General features: G+C 38.2%; 1 protein-coding gene across 5 annotated transcripts in view; it reads right to left on the bottom strand.

Moving 5' to 3' along the window:
* LOC114137766 (methylated-DNA--protein-cysteine methyltransferase) overlaps nucleotides 1–10,427 on the bottom strand; it is a 40,576-nt gene extending 30,149 nt beyond the window's left edge. For 3 of the 5 annotated variants that reach the window (XR_003594098.1, XM_028006573.1, XM_028006576.1), the window contains exons 1-2: nucleotides 10,271–10,427; nucleotides 7,894–8,039 (exon numbers count right to left, since the gene is read on the bottom strand). Coding sequence is in view for 4 of the 5 variants with exons in the window: in XM_028006573.1 (XP_027862374.1) it covers nucleotides 7,894–8,039; nucleotides 10,271–10,288 (164 nt within the window). In the remaining variant the exon portion in view is untranslated. Of the gene's footprint in view, nucleotides 1–7,893; nucleotides 8,040–10,248 lie in introns of all 5 variants that reach the window. The other 2 variants (XM_028006574.1, XM_028006575.1) reach the window with 2 other exon arrangements.
* Between the last annotated feature and the right edge of the window lie 6,145 nt (nucleotides 10,428–16,572).

Below are 16,572 nucleotides of genomic sequence, written 5' to 3'. Positions count from 1 at the left end.
AAGAGATTCCAATTACCCGAATGGTAAGGAGCCAGTGAGGGAGGCATAAAGTACATTAGGGATCCCCTGTAACTGCAGGGACCTTTTAGAGACTCAGCTGAAGAGGGCCAGGAGACTGAGGGGACAGTGACCCTGCATGGATAGCCTCTGTCAAAATTTGACCACGTCAAGCACAAAGGCATTATGGGAATCCAGTGTCACCAAGTCCTAATTACTGTCTGTGTTCAGAGCAAATTACTGCCTTGTTCCTCTGATTAGGGAGGAGGCTAATCTTCACCTGTGTACGCCAGCACTGTTGAGGGCCCTTGAGTGTTAGCGCTTCGTCTTCTGTAATTTATTTTTAAATCAGTGCCCGCTCCCAAGAGTTTTGAGTGTTTTGTTGTGAACCGCTTACCATGATCCCCACCGCCGCCCCCTCACCCCTAAATCCTTGACTAAATCCTTGTTTGGTGCCACAGGAAGATAAGCAATAACAACACTTGGGCATAATTGACTCGTACTCCTCTCCAAGATGTCAGAGCGGAATCATCTCTCTGCATATTGCCGTGGTATGTCGCACGCTATACACTTCTGTGCGTTGCAGATACAGAATCCAATCAAGTTCTAAAACAAACTTGCCTCATGTTGGAGAAACTTCACGGTCGACAGCAGGGAAAAGGGAGGGGGAACAAAAACTGCAGGAGCTGCTTTTAGTTCTGAGCGGCAACTCTCATTTGGCTTCTGGGTTCACCCTGGAGGTTCTGCTTTGGAAAACCACAACATTTGCAGAATTTTATCAGAGCGAATGTCAGTGTCTCGTCTGCGTGGGGCGGTTTACAGGTAGTGTGTTGCACAGGTGTTGGTTTACACAGGAAATGGCACATGCAGCCTGATTGGGAGGATCCCAGGAGACGGGGGCACAAACATAGAGCACAGATGGGTCCAAGGGCCAGTGGGAGCAGCACCTTAATGAATACGCAGCTGAGTACTACACTTCAAAACATGCAAAACAATATTCTGAGGCGGTCATAAAAATAGAACAAAAAAATAATCTGAATATCATTACACAATGAATAATTCATATATCTTTTCTAAAGGGAGTACGTCAAAAAGTCTCCCCGCTGCTTTATTGATGATTTCATTCAATATTTCAGCAGTTTGCAGTTTGTATGACGAAGCATTTTAGTTACAAATGTAAGCAGTTTATTTAGCACACAAAAGTGTATTTAGACAATGAAAGACTGTGCTAGACAAAGACTGGTACAAGATAAAAATTTAAATAACCCAAATGTCCAAATATAGCAGCTACTTTTACATATAAATTTACCTGAGGGGACTCCCGGCTATCACTAAAGTCTGCCTTTTATGGAACATTAAGCTTATGTGTTAAGCTGATGTGATGATGGAGAAAGAAAGATGGAATGAACCAAAGGTTTGTCACCATTTTTCAACACATAGTCACTCACTTGTCTTTGTTATCGCAAGTCAGACAACACCACTGGCACTGGAGTAAAATTAGCTCTGGTGGCATGCTGAAAAATTATTCATACCCTTCTCAGTGCATGTATTTTGAGTCTAGTGATATGCACAGACTTTTTTAAATCAAATATCTGTTCTAGTATTCGAGTATTTTAGCTTTATCTATGTACTCCAAATTCAGAAAAGTGTCAATACACATGCGAAAACACAGCAGCTTCACAAAATATAGTTTTGGTCTAAACCACGAGCTCCAAAACTTTTTTTTAATACAAGATGATCATACTGTTAGAATATTATTCTTATTTAATATTTGGGCTGCACAATATATCACGTCACTGTTGTCATCGCAATATCAATGTGTGCAATATTGCAATCGCAAAGGAATGCTTTGGCTTGTAGCTCAGTAAGTTATTAGAGTTCAACTGTCGTTCATTGACCCTGCGTATATCAATAATGTATTTGGCCAGGGGAATGGACCCTAACTTCCCTCAATGACCACACCCTGTGTGTATTTTTATTGCCCTAGAAACTTTTAAGCTAACAGAGACTGCTGAGGAAATTGCAAAAGCAGATTTAAAAAGAGGAAGAAAAAAATCTGACAAAAATGGGTCAACTGTAACTGATATTGCCATAATAGTCTCAATATATATTAACATATTCACAATTATGGTACCTCTGGTTTCTCAACTGCAAACAACAGTACTGTACACAATTCTTTAGTCTTTGCTTATTCCTTTAAATCTTCATTTAAAGCTCAGACTTTCTTCATTATCTTTTAAAGTGGACCTTAGGGACTTGTTTGCGACGTTTGGTTAAAATCTAGGAAGTTTACCAGGACATAGCACATGGCAAAGCCATTGGTCAAATTAAATAGTACAGATCCAGAAAGGAACCGTAGTGGAAAATAAGTTGTGGTTGTGGTTTCCCGACGTGTGAGCACATCATGTAAACAGACCCCAACCAGGGAAACACATTTACCATACCGCTATTCAGCGCAAAGCAGGGCATTGATTCACAACACAACACGAGTGTGAGAAAAACGATAAATGCATCACCTCAGATATTTCACACCAGCAGTGGTAGTGTGTAAAAGCTGTTGTGACAGCTTGGGTATTAGAGCCGGGTAGATGGAAAATGTCTGGCTGCTTATGAATGCCAATGCGACTGGGGTGACGGGTTTGACACAAAAACACTCCACCTCAGAACAATTAGGTTGTTCTCAGGCCCCATCCAGTGTTGTCGGTGATAATGAAAAGCTGTGAGGATAACTGGTGATAAATAGACTTTAACACCCTCCTCCTTAAGAACAGTGCAGTCCTGCAGTCCTCTCATATGCTTAACTAATCATGACCATGGCCAGCAAATTCATACAAAAGACTAATTACTGTTGTACTTCACTTCAGTCTCAAAGGCCTCTTATAGAAGGACTTGGGGGTTCTCCTGCCTCTTTTCTCCTCTTGATGGTTATTTTTTTTTTTTTAAGTAGGCCTCATGCTAGACAAAGGCGTTTAAAAATTTGCGATTGCTTTCATCCGCTTTAATTGCATTCAGAAATGGCATTTCTGCCACATAATGCACTCCTATTGTTTCAGAATTATCTGGCTTGGGGAGTAAAATCTACAATATTTGACGATGCTCCCGAGCTAAATCGCCTCTTGAAATTGAAATATGCCACCGAAATGCAAAATAATAATAAAAAAAAGCAAGCCTTTGCAGCTGATATACTGGAAAGCTCCTTGGCTTTCTACAGAATGCTATTATTATGCATATCCAGGTAGAAAGTTAATTAACCCAAAGCTTAAGCTAATTATGGTAGCAGAATGCTATCAACCAAACGCTTTCAGTCAGACAGCTGTCCAGAATTTCATTTGCTAATCATTTGTCTTTTGCCGGAGCATATGGTACATTTCCCCGCTATCACAGCAACAACAAACAGATGAAAATCATTAACTAAAAACAATGTGCAATGTGAAAAAAATCAGACACAGATTTATAAGGCTTTGTGTCAGAGAAAAAAGGGGGGGGGGTTGATGGTGGGGATTTATGGCCTGGTAAGTATAATGATAATTTTGGTTTTAGCCACTTAGGATTTTAGGCTGATCACATGACCTGAGTGTGCAGGGAATTCACATGCACAAATATATTGTTTATATCTATATGCAAATGAGAGAGAAGTGTTTATCCGTGTAAAATTAATTACAATTTTCTATAGAGGCTTAGGCAAAGAGCTTGCTCTTAACAATTTTTAGCTTCTAACACATTTTGTGCCAGTATTTTTTTTCAACATTTTTATGTTGTTAAAACAAGAACTCCCCCAGCTCAGAATTAAATCAATTATTTTCCAAGAAATGCTTCATACTTTATTTTTTTTCTTTTCATAAAAACACATCACATACGGCTGTTAAAGGGTGATTGATATCAGCATTGCCTTGCGACATTATCAGGCAATAAAGGCTACTCAGGTTCTAATGCAACATGTCATACACCGGCTCCTGTAGTACATTTCTATTGAGGACCTCACAAGCTAAATTGCTTTTTTCCCACTCCCCCACATCTCAGCCAGCTTGACAGACAAATTGATCAAAGCATTGTAAAATAATATGCTCACAAAATGTCTCGGGGCAGGAGTCCAGACCTTTTTTCATTTTTCACCCTAATAAAAAAGTGCTCCATGATTTCCTCTGTATTGCATGTCTGTGCTCTGTGTGAATGAGGCAAGAAGAATCATATTTCAGATAGCAGTAATCTCCTGTAAACAAAATGCAAACCGTATTTTTTTTTCTTTTTTCTTTTCCCTCTGTGACTGCTGAGGCAACGCTAAAAAGTAAAAAGGGGTAAAAATGGTTAAAAGGAAGGCTGGTGTGTTAAGGCCCCAACAGGGGTTGTTGAGATGTAATGAATTTGTTCATCTGATGGCGCCTTCAGGGCTGTCGTTAGACTGGCAGAGGAGGCTGATTTCAGGAAATGCTTCTTAGATCAGTTAGGAAGCAAAAGGGGCTTGAGACATTTCTATTATAAAGAGCTGACGGTCACGGTGTGTAAGCAATACTTCAAGGGCGTTTAGGTAGGTATAATGGCATTTATCAATATCTATCTATCAATGCCAGAAATGCTTCTTTTTTTGTTTGTGCTCAAGCTGCTCTAACAACAAACAATATTCTTAAAAGTATTACCCTTAAATCATCTTATTATCTTTCCTCTTTTATAATTGTCCTTTTGCTTTCCTTTGTTTACCGTTGTTGCTGGTATGGCTCATCACCAATTCAAAACAGCGCCTATTTTAAATCTTGAGAATATTTTAATTTTAATTTATTCTGGTTTTGATCCTTGGGTGAGTTGACTGCACATTTTTTACAGCAGATTAAGAGTGAGTCACAGAAAATGAACTCCAATTGATGGTTTTCAAAGCAAGTATTGTGGTTATAAAATGTCCTGCGGGGGTCAGCTCCAACTCGTGCCCAAAAAAGGGCGTCATACAAAGAGACAAACTGATCAGCACCTAACATTTTTTTTCAGTATGTTGTACCTTACTTTTCTGGTATGAGGTGCTGTTGTATTCTTTCTAGCAAAAAAAAAGTTATATATAGAGCCAATATTGGATTAATTAGGACAAAACCATTAGGCAATAGGTAATTCAGCATTTACTTAGAAAATAAACACTTAAAAATGTGAATTTCCGGTTTCAAAAAACAGAAGAAGAGATAATATTTAATAGAAGTTTTTGTTTGTTCATTTGTTTTATGGAATGTGTACATTCAATCTAACCAAGGATTAGATAATAATTCAACAACCTTGTTCAATTTCTCTCGGCATAGTTAGTTGCCACAAGTTCTGATTAGTTTTTACTTAAAATATCTGGTTCAGTCTGGATCTAAAATTTCTTTAAGCTTGCTGGTTTTTTTCAGCCGGTTCGCTGCTAATTCTTTTACAACTGAGACAAAGGAGTACCAGACGGGCGTAAACTGGTCGGTTTGACTTTTATTTCTCGCTCAGCCACTCCACTGGGTACAAAACTATGCACATGGTAGGATGGAGTCATTGTGTGGTGGGAAACACTTCTCAATAGGGAGACACGATCTGATGTAAAACATACTACATGCTATCAGCATGTTGCTAATATTTTAAACATATAGATTATTATCTATATGTTTAGGTTATGCCATCAGGCATGTTCACTCTTTCATTGTTGCAGATACATGAGCATTACTGAGCTTTTTAAATCTTTCTCCAACATCAGTTTTGGCCTTTAGGATGCTCGTGTAGTTCCTGCTCTGTAGCAAAGCGTCATGGCTTGTTGGTATTCTTTGGCTTTTCCTGTTCATCTGCCACAAAATACCTAAGAACAACGTTTGCCTTTTCAGCTAATGAGAGTAAAAAAGGCTCTTCTCCACGTATATTTGCTACGTTACCTGTTCATACTAATGCTCTAATGCTTTTGATAAATCTGAGTATCCTTAAAGAATTGTTTTCTATGTTTATTATATGAAAATATTGATTATTTTGATAACTCTAGTACAAATAATAAATAATTAAGTCCCGTCTGTCCTAATTATACTTTCACATTACAACATCCTTAATATTTATGACAATTTAACAAGAGCATAAATAAAAATAATAAAATAATTTTAAAAAGGCATTCAGTAATTCAGGTATATGGTATGAACAATGTTTTTTACAGGTACAAACAAAATGGCAGCACAAGGGTATAAAATTGGGATCCTGATTGTCTTTTTATTACTGTGGTAGCCTCTCCACTTGATTGCTTTAATCAGATACAGTTGTTAAATTAACAGAGCCAATTATGCAACAGGACAAGTATCTCACTTTTCCTGTTTGGTAGAAGAAATCTGACCTGACACTGCAAGGGATTCAGACCCACCATGGTGTTGATTTAGCTGCCATGGCAAGACGCACACACACACACACAACAAAAAAAAAGACATACACAGTTCTGTAAACCTATAAATGCACTGTAGGTCTTTCTTTGTTTTATGCATGGATGTTATCTATTTTCTTATCCAAAATATGTTCTTAGAGGTCATTTATCACAGTGACTTCCTAAGCCTGTGCAACACCACATCCAAAGCTGGGAAGAGCCTTGTTTAGTATGTCATAAATAAATCAATGGAAATGCCTGATCTGAACTATTACAGCTACAGCCAGGCTTTTCTGAGATCTACATGGAAAGCCGGTTGCGAAGATAAGCCGGTATTTTGTCACTTTATCTCGCCTCCCTTAATGCCTGTTTACATAGAGTAACTCAACATATCTGAGGTGGCTCTGCTTCGCCATCTCCTACAACACTGACAGCATATTCTACTGGCCAAGATAAAATCTAAACATTTTCCTAACGATTTCTTGCTCACACCTTGGAGAACATATAGACAGTGATGCGATCGCTCCCACTTATGACCGACATCGCAAATGATATTAAACTGAGAAATGATCTAGTGATGCGAATCATTAAATTCATTTGCATATTCTTACTGAACCTGAACGCACAAATTAAACCCCGTTCGCAAGTCGACGGAGAAAGGTGCCCGCGCATGGTTACAGGACATCTTCCATAATCAAAATTCCATATTATTAATTTTCTCACTTCAACTCATTAACAACAAGTGGAGTGTTTTTGCTGCTTGATGAATTTTGGGAAATAGCAGACAGTCAAGGAGGAAACACATGTTGAGGTGTAATATACAAGGTCATTAATGGGTTTCCATAAATTAGAATTTAAACGGACATTTTGAAAGGGATAACTTCTTATCTGGATGCATTTGAAATGGTTTAATTTCCCAAATCATTCAAGTTTATCAAATGTGAATCTGTGAAACATGGATATTTAATTTCAATCTAATCAAAACTAATCTAAGATGTAGGACGTGGACCTTTAAAACTAAGGAATAAGTATCTATTAGTGCTGAGTTTAATCAGTTTCAGTCGCTCCAGTAAGAATGTCTATATTCTGACAATTTTGAGGGATGGGAAGGCCATGAAATGCAACCACATAATACATTTCTGAGTGTCAGTTGACACTCCAAACTACTGCATACAACTTGAATGAAACATAAAGAAACAGGAGAGAACAGTCCACACTCCCTGTGGCCTTAGCTGACCTCCCAGACATCATTTCTAATCAACTCCCTTGAGGGTAATAAACAAGTTATTTTTCTGAAATTTCAAATATACTGCAGGAAGAATCACAACCACATGCCATCAGAAATCTAATTTCGAGCCCAACAGTATTCTAGTGCCCCTCATATTTCTAGTGCCTGCTCATATTTGCCCAACTTTCTCCCGGATATTTCTTGTGGGATCTACAAAAATGCCCTGCTTCCAATGAGGAATGGTGGCACTCCATCACAGGAGTGGATTCTGTCTGCCTGTAAATTTCACACCTTTGTTTATCACGTCACCAGCCCGGCTGTTGTACAGTACCTTTCAGCAGGTGCGACATCCATTAGGATCTGGATGGTGTGCACACCATTCTCACATCCACTGACTTGGATCGTCCCCAGGGGGCTCAGCAATGAGATGGTCTTCTGAGTGCACTGGCTCTCCCTTTGCTTCTTCATCTCGCTGCCCTGACGATGAAGAACAAATTACACCCTGCTTATTGACATATTCATGCGGCAACTTTCACAATTTTCCATGAAAAATTTGCATTGAGTGATCTATTGAAAACCAAGCATGCCACCAACACAAGATGACTTGCATATCTGAACACCTAGCCTTCCAACAATGTCATGATGTGACTTGATCCCCACATTATTCTCAAATATTTCTTTTGTGCATGGAATAGAATACGCCTATCTAACCAATAAATCGCCCATTTTTTCCTCTCTTTCTGTTCTATATATCACATAAATGAGAAAAACAATGCAGTCTGTTCCCTTGTCTGGTGGGGGATTCCCAAGATAGCTCGACATTATTTTCAATCCGTCATTTTTGGTTGATGGCCGGGATGTTTTTCTAGCATTAAATTTGTTCCTTAGGGTGCAACTCCAATGGGATTCTGGTTTCCAGCCCTTAACAACAGCAAAAACGTGCAGCTTTTCTGACGACTGAGATGGATACTGGCAATAACCAGACAGCAGTTCCTTTTTTATTTTTACTTTGAGGGACTGAGAGATGATTGACTATGTTATATGTGTGATTTTGAGAGATGGGGGTTATAATAAATAAAGGTCACATTGACTGCAAGCAACCTTTACTTCCAAGAACCTTGATGTGAAAAGTTGAAATGATACAAAAATACTTATTCACTTTCAACTTTTCAGCATTTAAAAAACAAAGCTGTACATACATTTGATTTTTAAAATAATTTAAACCTTAAATTATTTATCTTCTGTAGAACCAAAAAAACATAAACATATGCTTCAAAATATGATTAAACCCTAAATATGTATATCTTCACCATGGTTCCACTGCTTAATGTTGATGAATGCACTGACTGCATGAAATAATAGATTTATAAACAAAAGAAATAAACACTTTTGTATATAAAACAAAATTGCCCTGCAATATATTTGCAGGGGAAACTGAAGCAGGGTTTGTTGATATGACACTAAAACAGCTTTCATATGTTGAAATTATTTTTACATTCTTTTTAGTCGAAGTGCTTATTCTAAACACTACTATTGTTTTTTTTTTCTTGGCTTGGGAAAAAAGATCTTGTTTGTGATTCCAACCTCGACCGTACTTGTCTCTCAAAGTCTTTGTCTTTTGGGACAGCAAACAAAATTTTGGGAAGCTATGCACTGTTAGTCAGGCAGCACAAGCAATTGACTGATTTTGAGAGTGTGAGCTTCAACAATTTCGAGACTGTTTTTTTATTATTGTTATGTGAACCACCAGGTGATAATAGAAAAACACTAACTGAAAGACAACAATATAGTTTTTTGCACGGATTAGTATGTTTTTTTTTTTTAGGTTTAAAGGTCTGTTTGTTTTATTTTAAGATTACCTCTTCCCACCCACCCCCACCCAATACACAAACGCGCACCACCACCAGCACATCTGTCATGGTATGTGATCACAAATGCGTCTGCTTCAACTTTCTTGTTTCTACTCTTGCAGCTCTCACTGTATTCATCAGGGGTTTGCCTGAACTGACAATAAAGGCGAGAAATTTTCTGAGCCAAACAATGGTACAGTGCACTTTGGATAAGCGTTGGACACACTGTCTGCCATTTAGCAAATAGACTCGCAAGATAGAATAATGGACTTTGGCAATAATGGTCTTTGCTAATCGCCTGCGCTGATTAAAAAATAATGTCCTTCGTGTTGTTGGTGCTGCCGTATTTCGGCGCAGTAACACTCGGTCTACTTAGTGACTGCTCGGATGTTTGATGTTTACCCAGCTTTTCACGGTGAGGAACAACAAACAATAAGCAGCTTGTGTTGTTAAAAAATGGCTGGCAGACTCCTCATGCTCGTCAATCATTTGACTGGTTTCTCATTAGACTAGCTCCTGGTCAAACCTGCGTGATTAATTGAGCAGAAAGCTCACCGTGACTGCGCAGGTGTGAAAATGCAACATGTGCCGTTTAAAAGCGAATAAATGAATCACACAATTTATGCCGAAGCACGCAAGATATCTACCGTAATCTGTGAAAGTGAGTATTTGCCCTACACCTTCATAAACACACCTTCAATTTAACTACGAGCTTAAAATGTCCAAAAATTAAGTAAAGTTTCTAACCGAATCGGAACAGAGACCATGTTTAGTACAAGAAGCAATTTCAGAGCTAAATTTACTTTTAAAAAAGGCGTTATAGTTCAATTAGTTACATTAATTAGTCTTGTAGCTTACAACTGATGCCTTTTTCATACTCCGACTATAGGGCACCGTTAAATCTTCGTTCCTGTGAAAAACAAATGACACTTCCTGTTTCTTCTAGCAGCATGGTCCTACGATCCAATCACAACACGGGAAAGTCCGCTCTTGTTCCCTAATTGGCCAGTACAAAGTCACCGCTCCACCCCCTGCCAGGGACGGAGTTGTGCTCTGTAGATGTGATAGAAGACTCCTCTAATAGGTCTCAAGTTGGGATTTGGGGTTTTTTAGGGGCTCCACAGTCAACCAAAGACTTGTAATGGTAGTGATTTATGTATTTGATTTGCTTGATGTTCATACACCATGAAAAAAATATAATAATGCATATTTCTAGCATTAATATCAAACACAGTTATCGCTCTGCTTATATCTAAGACATTTATACAGTGCTGCATCTCTAGTGATAGCTTCTCTGTGAGGGATTTAGAATCCTAGGCATAGTGTTTGTGGATAAACCACGTCTATGTGAGAACAATAACCAATAACCCCTTATGCATTATTAGCTAATAAAGTCACCATGTTATTATGAACAGCACAATTTGATACTTTTATTATAGTTTTGTGCTGTCTAAAGTAGACAAACTTGCTTCATTCTGCCTGCAGCAGTATTGATCAAGATATGCATGATAATACAAAGCACTTATAAAAAAAAAGAGTGTGGTATCAATCATATAATTTTTAAGTGTCTGTTCTCCTCTGCCGTGTTAATTTTTATTTCTGTGGAGCCTTGAGCTCTCTGCATGCCTCCGTTTGGAATGTGTAGGCCGGTATGGGCCTGTGGCCCACACCCCATCTCAGCGGTGAGGATGGGAGCGGGGGGAGAAAACGCCACCCCTGCAGAGACCATTTTGAAATCTGTGAGGATTTCCGTGCCATCTGGACCCGCTGCCAGTCTGCCCCAGATAGTAAGGGTTGGCAACGGTACCCGACGGTGCAATATGGCTCTCTCTTTAATGAACTACTAACTGTCCCCCGTTTTAATTGATGTGACATTTGAGCCATTTATCTCTGACATTTCAATGAAGGATGATTCTCAGCCTTGCCATTTACTTTTTTTGTGCTATTTTCTAAGCGTCATTTGCATTTTTCTACTCTAAACCTGCTTTTTGTCTCTCATTAGCTAATTAGAGGAACATGCACAATTAATAAAAATGAACATAACCTAGTTTGATATAGGCTTGATGAGGGATAATCAGAAAATCAATGTTTTCTTAACATTTATCACAAATGATGTGAAGGGCTAACTGTGGTAAAAGGTGACTCTGATAAAGCTCTGTAACCTTTACCCACATACCAACATGTAGCCTACAGTGTGGGACAACTTATGTTCACAGCATGGGGAGAATCAAGCTCAATTAATCAGCATATGATTGCAGTAAGCAGCCCCCTCTGCTGGATCTTTGGAGCCATACTGTTTGAAATCATTTAGAAACTTGATTCAGTTGCCAGACTGTTATCTTATGTCAATATTTTTGTTGTTTTTTTCTTACATGTTTTATGATTGTTTTAATACATTGAATTAAAATATGTTTAAAGATGTCATATTTTTTAAAAATCGTATATTTTGCTTTTGTTAACATTTTTCTTGAATACCAAATTAAATGACCAAACACATCAGAGATTATTTGCACAGTTTGCACTGTGTGTGTAAAGTTATTTATATTGATTCTAATTAGGCTAGATGTTGTATATCAAAACAGGAAATATTTTAGTGCGTATGTATTGAAGAAAACTGCCTGAGGTGCGTGTGAGTGACATAAAAAAATCCTCAAGGCTCAATTGTTTTCCATAATGAGACATATTTTAATCTTTTTAGATATCCTTTAAAAACACGGCTCCATTGATGACGACTGTTCCTTTGATTGTGAGTGTTATCATTGCCAAGGTGTGGTGCCCTGTCTGTGCTGGCAGCCGGGCTTGATATCTTTTGTTTGGGAGTCAAAGAGCTCCTTTTCCTGCTCAGTTTCCCTCCCTATTTTTGTTTGTGTGAGGCGTTGATAGACTTATATGTTGCACGGCTTCCTTTTAGTGTGCTGCCCCAGATGTTTGCAACAATAACAACCCTAAGCCTTTTCTTTTTTTTTTTTGTCATTGTGGCAGAAATTGTTTATTAGCAGTTTTGTCCATCCTGTGTATCGTATGATTGCCACAGCTCAGTCAAAAATGCTGCCTGTCTGTGGCTTTGCTCTCTTTTTCCTGTGTTCACTGCGTCTCTCTCTCATGTTGGCGTGGGAGGAGTTGAAGTCATTTATGATATCAGATATTCTCTTGGAGAGCGGGAACATCCTGACAGACGGAACAACCACTATCCTCTCAAGCAGTGGTTTGTGTGTGTGAGTGTGCATTTTAATCAGGAAAAATGGCTCTTTGGGCCTCACACTGCACATCGAGGAGGTTTGGGGCTTCTCGTTGTGTATATCAAGGGTACATAAATGTTATGTCTGTTTCACTAAATCAAACTAGGATCCAGCCATAAAAACAGCACCCTATTACAATGCCTGGCAACAGTTTAATACAGCTTGGGTTGTTTTTTGTCGTTTTAACAGCTACACGTCTTTTGAAGTAAGTCAGATTAGCAAAGCTAGACACTGACAATTTTGCCCTTTTGTTTTACAAAAAAGCTTAAGATTTTTTTTAGTAGGATAGAGACCTTTTGTGAATATCAATGTCTTTTTACAGGGCAATTCATCTTCTTATCACCTCTGACCAGCTTTTATATCATTACTAAAAAAGTACTGTATCTCCACAGCATAATGGTGCCACCACCATGTTTCTCTTTTGGAATAGGATGTTTAGTGTGATAAAATGCTATGGCACACATAGTAATTTGAAAGCAGACTATTAAGTTCAATTTTGGACTGTCTTCTCCATGTTTGCTTTGCGAGCTACATGGCTTGAGACAACCATTTTCTATATTTATACTGTTTAGAATTAATTCTGCAGCTTTTGAAAGTCAGTTGTTGCACTGATTAAAGGGTCCTATAAGTGCATCTGCATTCACTACTTTCTACTTCACAATCATGAACTAATTTGTGTTGCTGTGTCATTTAAATTTCCCTAAACATAAATTAAAGTTTATTCTTATAACATGATAAAATGTGAAAAAGCTAAAAAGCTATTTATTCTCTTGAACGACTCTGTGTTTCGTTCTTTTAATGTTGGCTCCTTGTATTTCCCCTCCTCTCAGAAGAATTAGCCTGATCGTCGCGCAAGCTTCTCCACACCTACAAAGACGCCGGCTAAATTTCTCCGTACCCCTCGAGTGCCCACTTATTTAGTACACCTGTGTGCTTTTGTCCCTCTGACTCTGATATGGTGTGTCTTTCCTATTTTACTGTTGACACAGTGCTATGAATGTCTGAGCATTTTTGCAAATGAAGAGGCTTGAACTCCTGACAGGCAGTGTCGCCGGCACCCTGACACACTGGCCCGCACATGCTGTGCGGCATAATGATGACATTAGGATCCAGTGATAATATCAGGACGCACTTCAGATAAATGACTGATAAACCAGGGGTTGTGCCTCTCGTATTACACGCTTGACAGAGCAGCTAATCAGTGTCCAAGTGACTGCTATTACATAAATCATGAGCTCGACTTTGATGCATATTCCAACGGTGTTCCCTATTCATCACGTCATCTGGGGGAAGATTCTCTGGATGACTGGCTGCCGAGCCAACACACATTTTAAGAGCACATTATGTTTTCATTAGAATTTGATATGATCCATTCCAGTGTTGATTTGATTTTACGTGCTCGGGTCATTTGATAGGAGGCTACTAAGGAGAGGTGGTGTATTGTTACACTATGCGAGCTGTTTCCTTTTACTACCCACATTTATTGCCAAGATGCGTGTTGATGAACAACCACATTCTTTGTATAAAAAGCATTCCCCCAAACCCCAATTATTATTGTTTTTTGCTATATTCAAGATCCATGTTAACCCAAGATCTTGTTAATTTTTTAAAAGTTGTCTTATCTTAGAGTGTGGAAGTTGGAACAAGTATTATTGCTTTCCTTAGTAATAAAATCAAAATACACCCATAGGTGAAGTTGGAACTGAGACATTGGGTGTTGAAGTGAGTCACGGTGTATGTTTTATTCCCCTGTATTGGGGTCAGAAGATGTGAAGGTGGGGGTGTTAATTTAATCCCCATTCTTACCCTGAGCATGGCCACACTCTCTAAGGAGCTTTATCTCTGACAACTGTGTCAAATTAGAGAGACCACGAGCCCCTCATAAAGAATATGTCTGTCAGACTACATTGTTCCTGGCCTCTGAAATATATGGCTGAGTGGGACAAAAATAGAAGATAACTCCGTGGTCCCCGCTGTTGGACTCAAACATGATGAAATAATTTTCAAACCATGTGATCCTGTCAGCGAGACGGACTGCTAATAAAACTGATGCCCACGTATTACGGGGTACCTTTCGATCTTTGTAGAGTTCTATGTGCTTTTATGTTTAAAATCTCATTTATTATTTTATCTTCTTTGTGAATAAAACATTCAAACAAAACTTTTAAGAGATGTTAGTCAACAGTAACACTGTAAAATGAGGGAAACAATAATAAAAAAGTTAGTTTTTTTATTTTTTCCAAATTTGATGTCTCCATCTATTTCTTTAGTATTTAGTGGTTTTCTTTTAAACTCTCTGAGGCTTGAGAGAAATGTTCTTGGTGTCATTCAACAAGCTTCTCATAATAGTTTGCTTGAATTTGGGCGCTTAGGTTCTTTCAGCTCTAGGAAATTAAGATCAGGACTTTGTGATGGCCACTCCGAAACACAAACTTTATTATACTTAAACCACTTTGTGACTAATTTGACATTACATTAAAGGTCATTGTCCATTTAGAAAATTAATTTGCTGTTTCAGGTTCTTCTCATAATATTCTTTGCCATCTATTCTGCAAAGCATAACAGCAAATTTTTTTTAGTTAAACACTACCAAACAATACAACTGCCACTCCCATAATTCATAGTTTGGTTGGTGTTTTAAGGCTTTAATTTAATCTGACCAAAAGACATGTCTCCAAAAACTAAGGTATTTTTTTTCTTTCTTTTTTTTTGTAATTTAGATTTTTTGTTTGACTTTTGCAGTAATGGCTCCTTCCTCTCTGAGTATCCTTTAGGCCATGTGAGTACAGAACTCTGTTTATAATGAAACCAGCTTCAGCTTGGATCCTCATGAGGTTTTTGGTGTTTTTTTGGGTGCTAATGCAGACATTTTGCATCAGACATGTTTACAAGGAAGTCTTCCACTTTCAAAGTGGTACGGTGGCCAGGCATTCTGAGGTTGTTTACCCTCAGCTATAATAATCGAATAGATAACTGTGGAGTTTTCAGGTGTGGGAATTTTATCCTATTGCAAACAATATTTTTATAGCTCTATTTTGGAATTCCTGATATAGTGGCTCATTTTCTTAGGAAACAAATTTCCATGGATGGATCCACATGTGTGTCTCTAACTCTGTTAACCTTTCAGAAGTTTACAACAGCATTACATTGTCATCTGGGCTTTGCAGATGACGATCTTAGATTATGTAAGCATCTGAATGTGAGGTAATAAAAAAAGATTTCTCTCATTATTCTGGCATTCAACAAATATAAATCATTTTCGGTAAACTTGACTGACCTTTAAGTGAAAAAATTTAGTCTGTTGTAATATTAGACAGTGAGAAATTCAGGGTTATTTGTCATTTAATAAAATATCAAGTATCAACTCCAAATCTGCTTGGCTCTATAAGTGATGGGCATGTTTCATTCCATTAAAATGTGGCACATAACTCCAGGTCAGTCTAGCCTAATAAGTGCCCATCATTTATCTCCCCTGTATCATCTCTTTACCACAGTCAAACATGTAAAACAACTCTTAATGTTCTCCTCAGTCCCCTATGGGTGGGTCTCCCTGTTATCATCATTGCCTCTATTCTGCTGGGACTTCCTCAGGAGACAACATTTTCATAGACCTTTGACCTAAACCATATTTTCCATTTGAATGGTCTGACTTGTGAATATTTACAAGCATGTTTAATGTATAATAGATCTCATCTGTGTGTATCAGGAGCCATTTTCTGCTCAGTCAGATTCTGGCATCGGCCTCAGCCCCTTGCTTGAGGTAATTTTGACCCTTTTTAAAAGCGAAATGACCTGTGCTTCATTTAGGGCCAAGTAGTATGCATACGTTTCCCACAGGTCCCAAGGGGATACATGTTTATAACAAGAAAAGCCGGCAGTCTCAAATGTAAACATCTTAGTACTGTAATATTATTGTATCAG

Source organism: Xiphophorus couchianus, chromosome 22 (assembly GCF_001444195.1).
Source record: "Xiphophorus couchianus chromosome 22, X_couchianus-1.0, whole genome shotgun sequence".
Lineage (NCBI taxonomy): Eukaryota > Metazoa > Chordata > Actinopteri > Cyprinodontiformes > Poeciliidae > Xiphophorus > Xiphophorus couchianus.
Note: the sequence above shows the minus strand (reverse complement) of the source record. Positions and strands in the feature narration are given on the sequence as shown.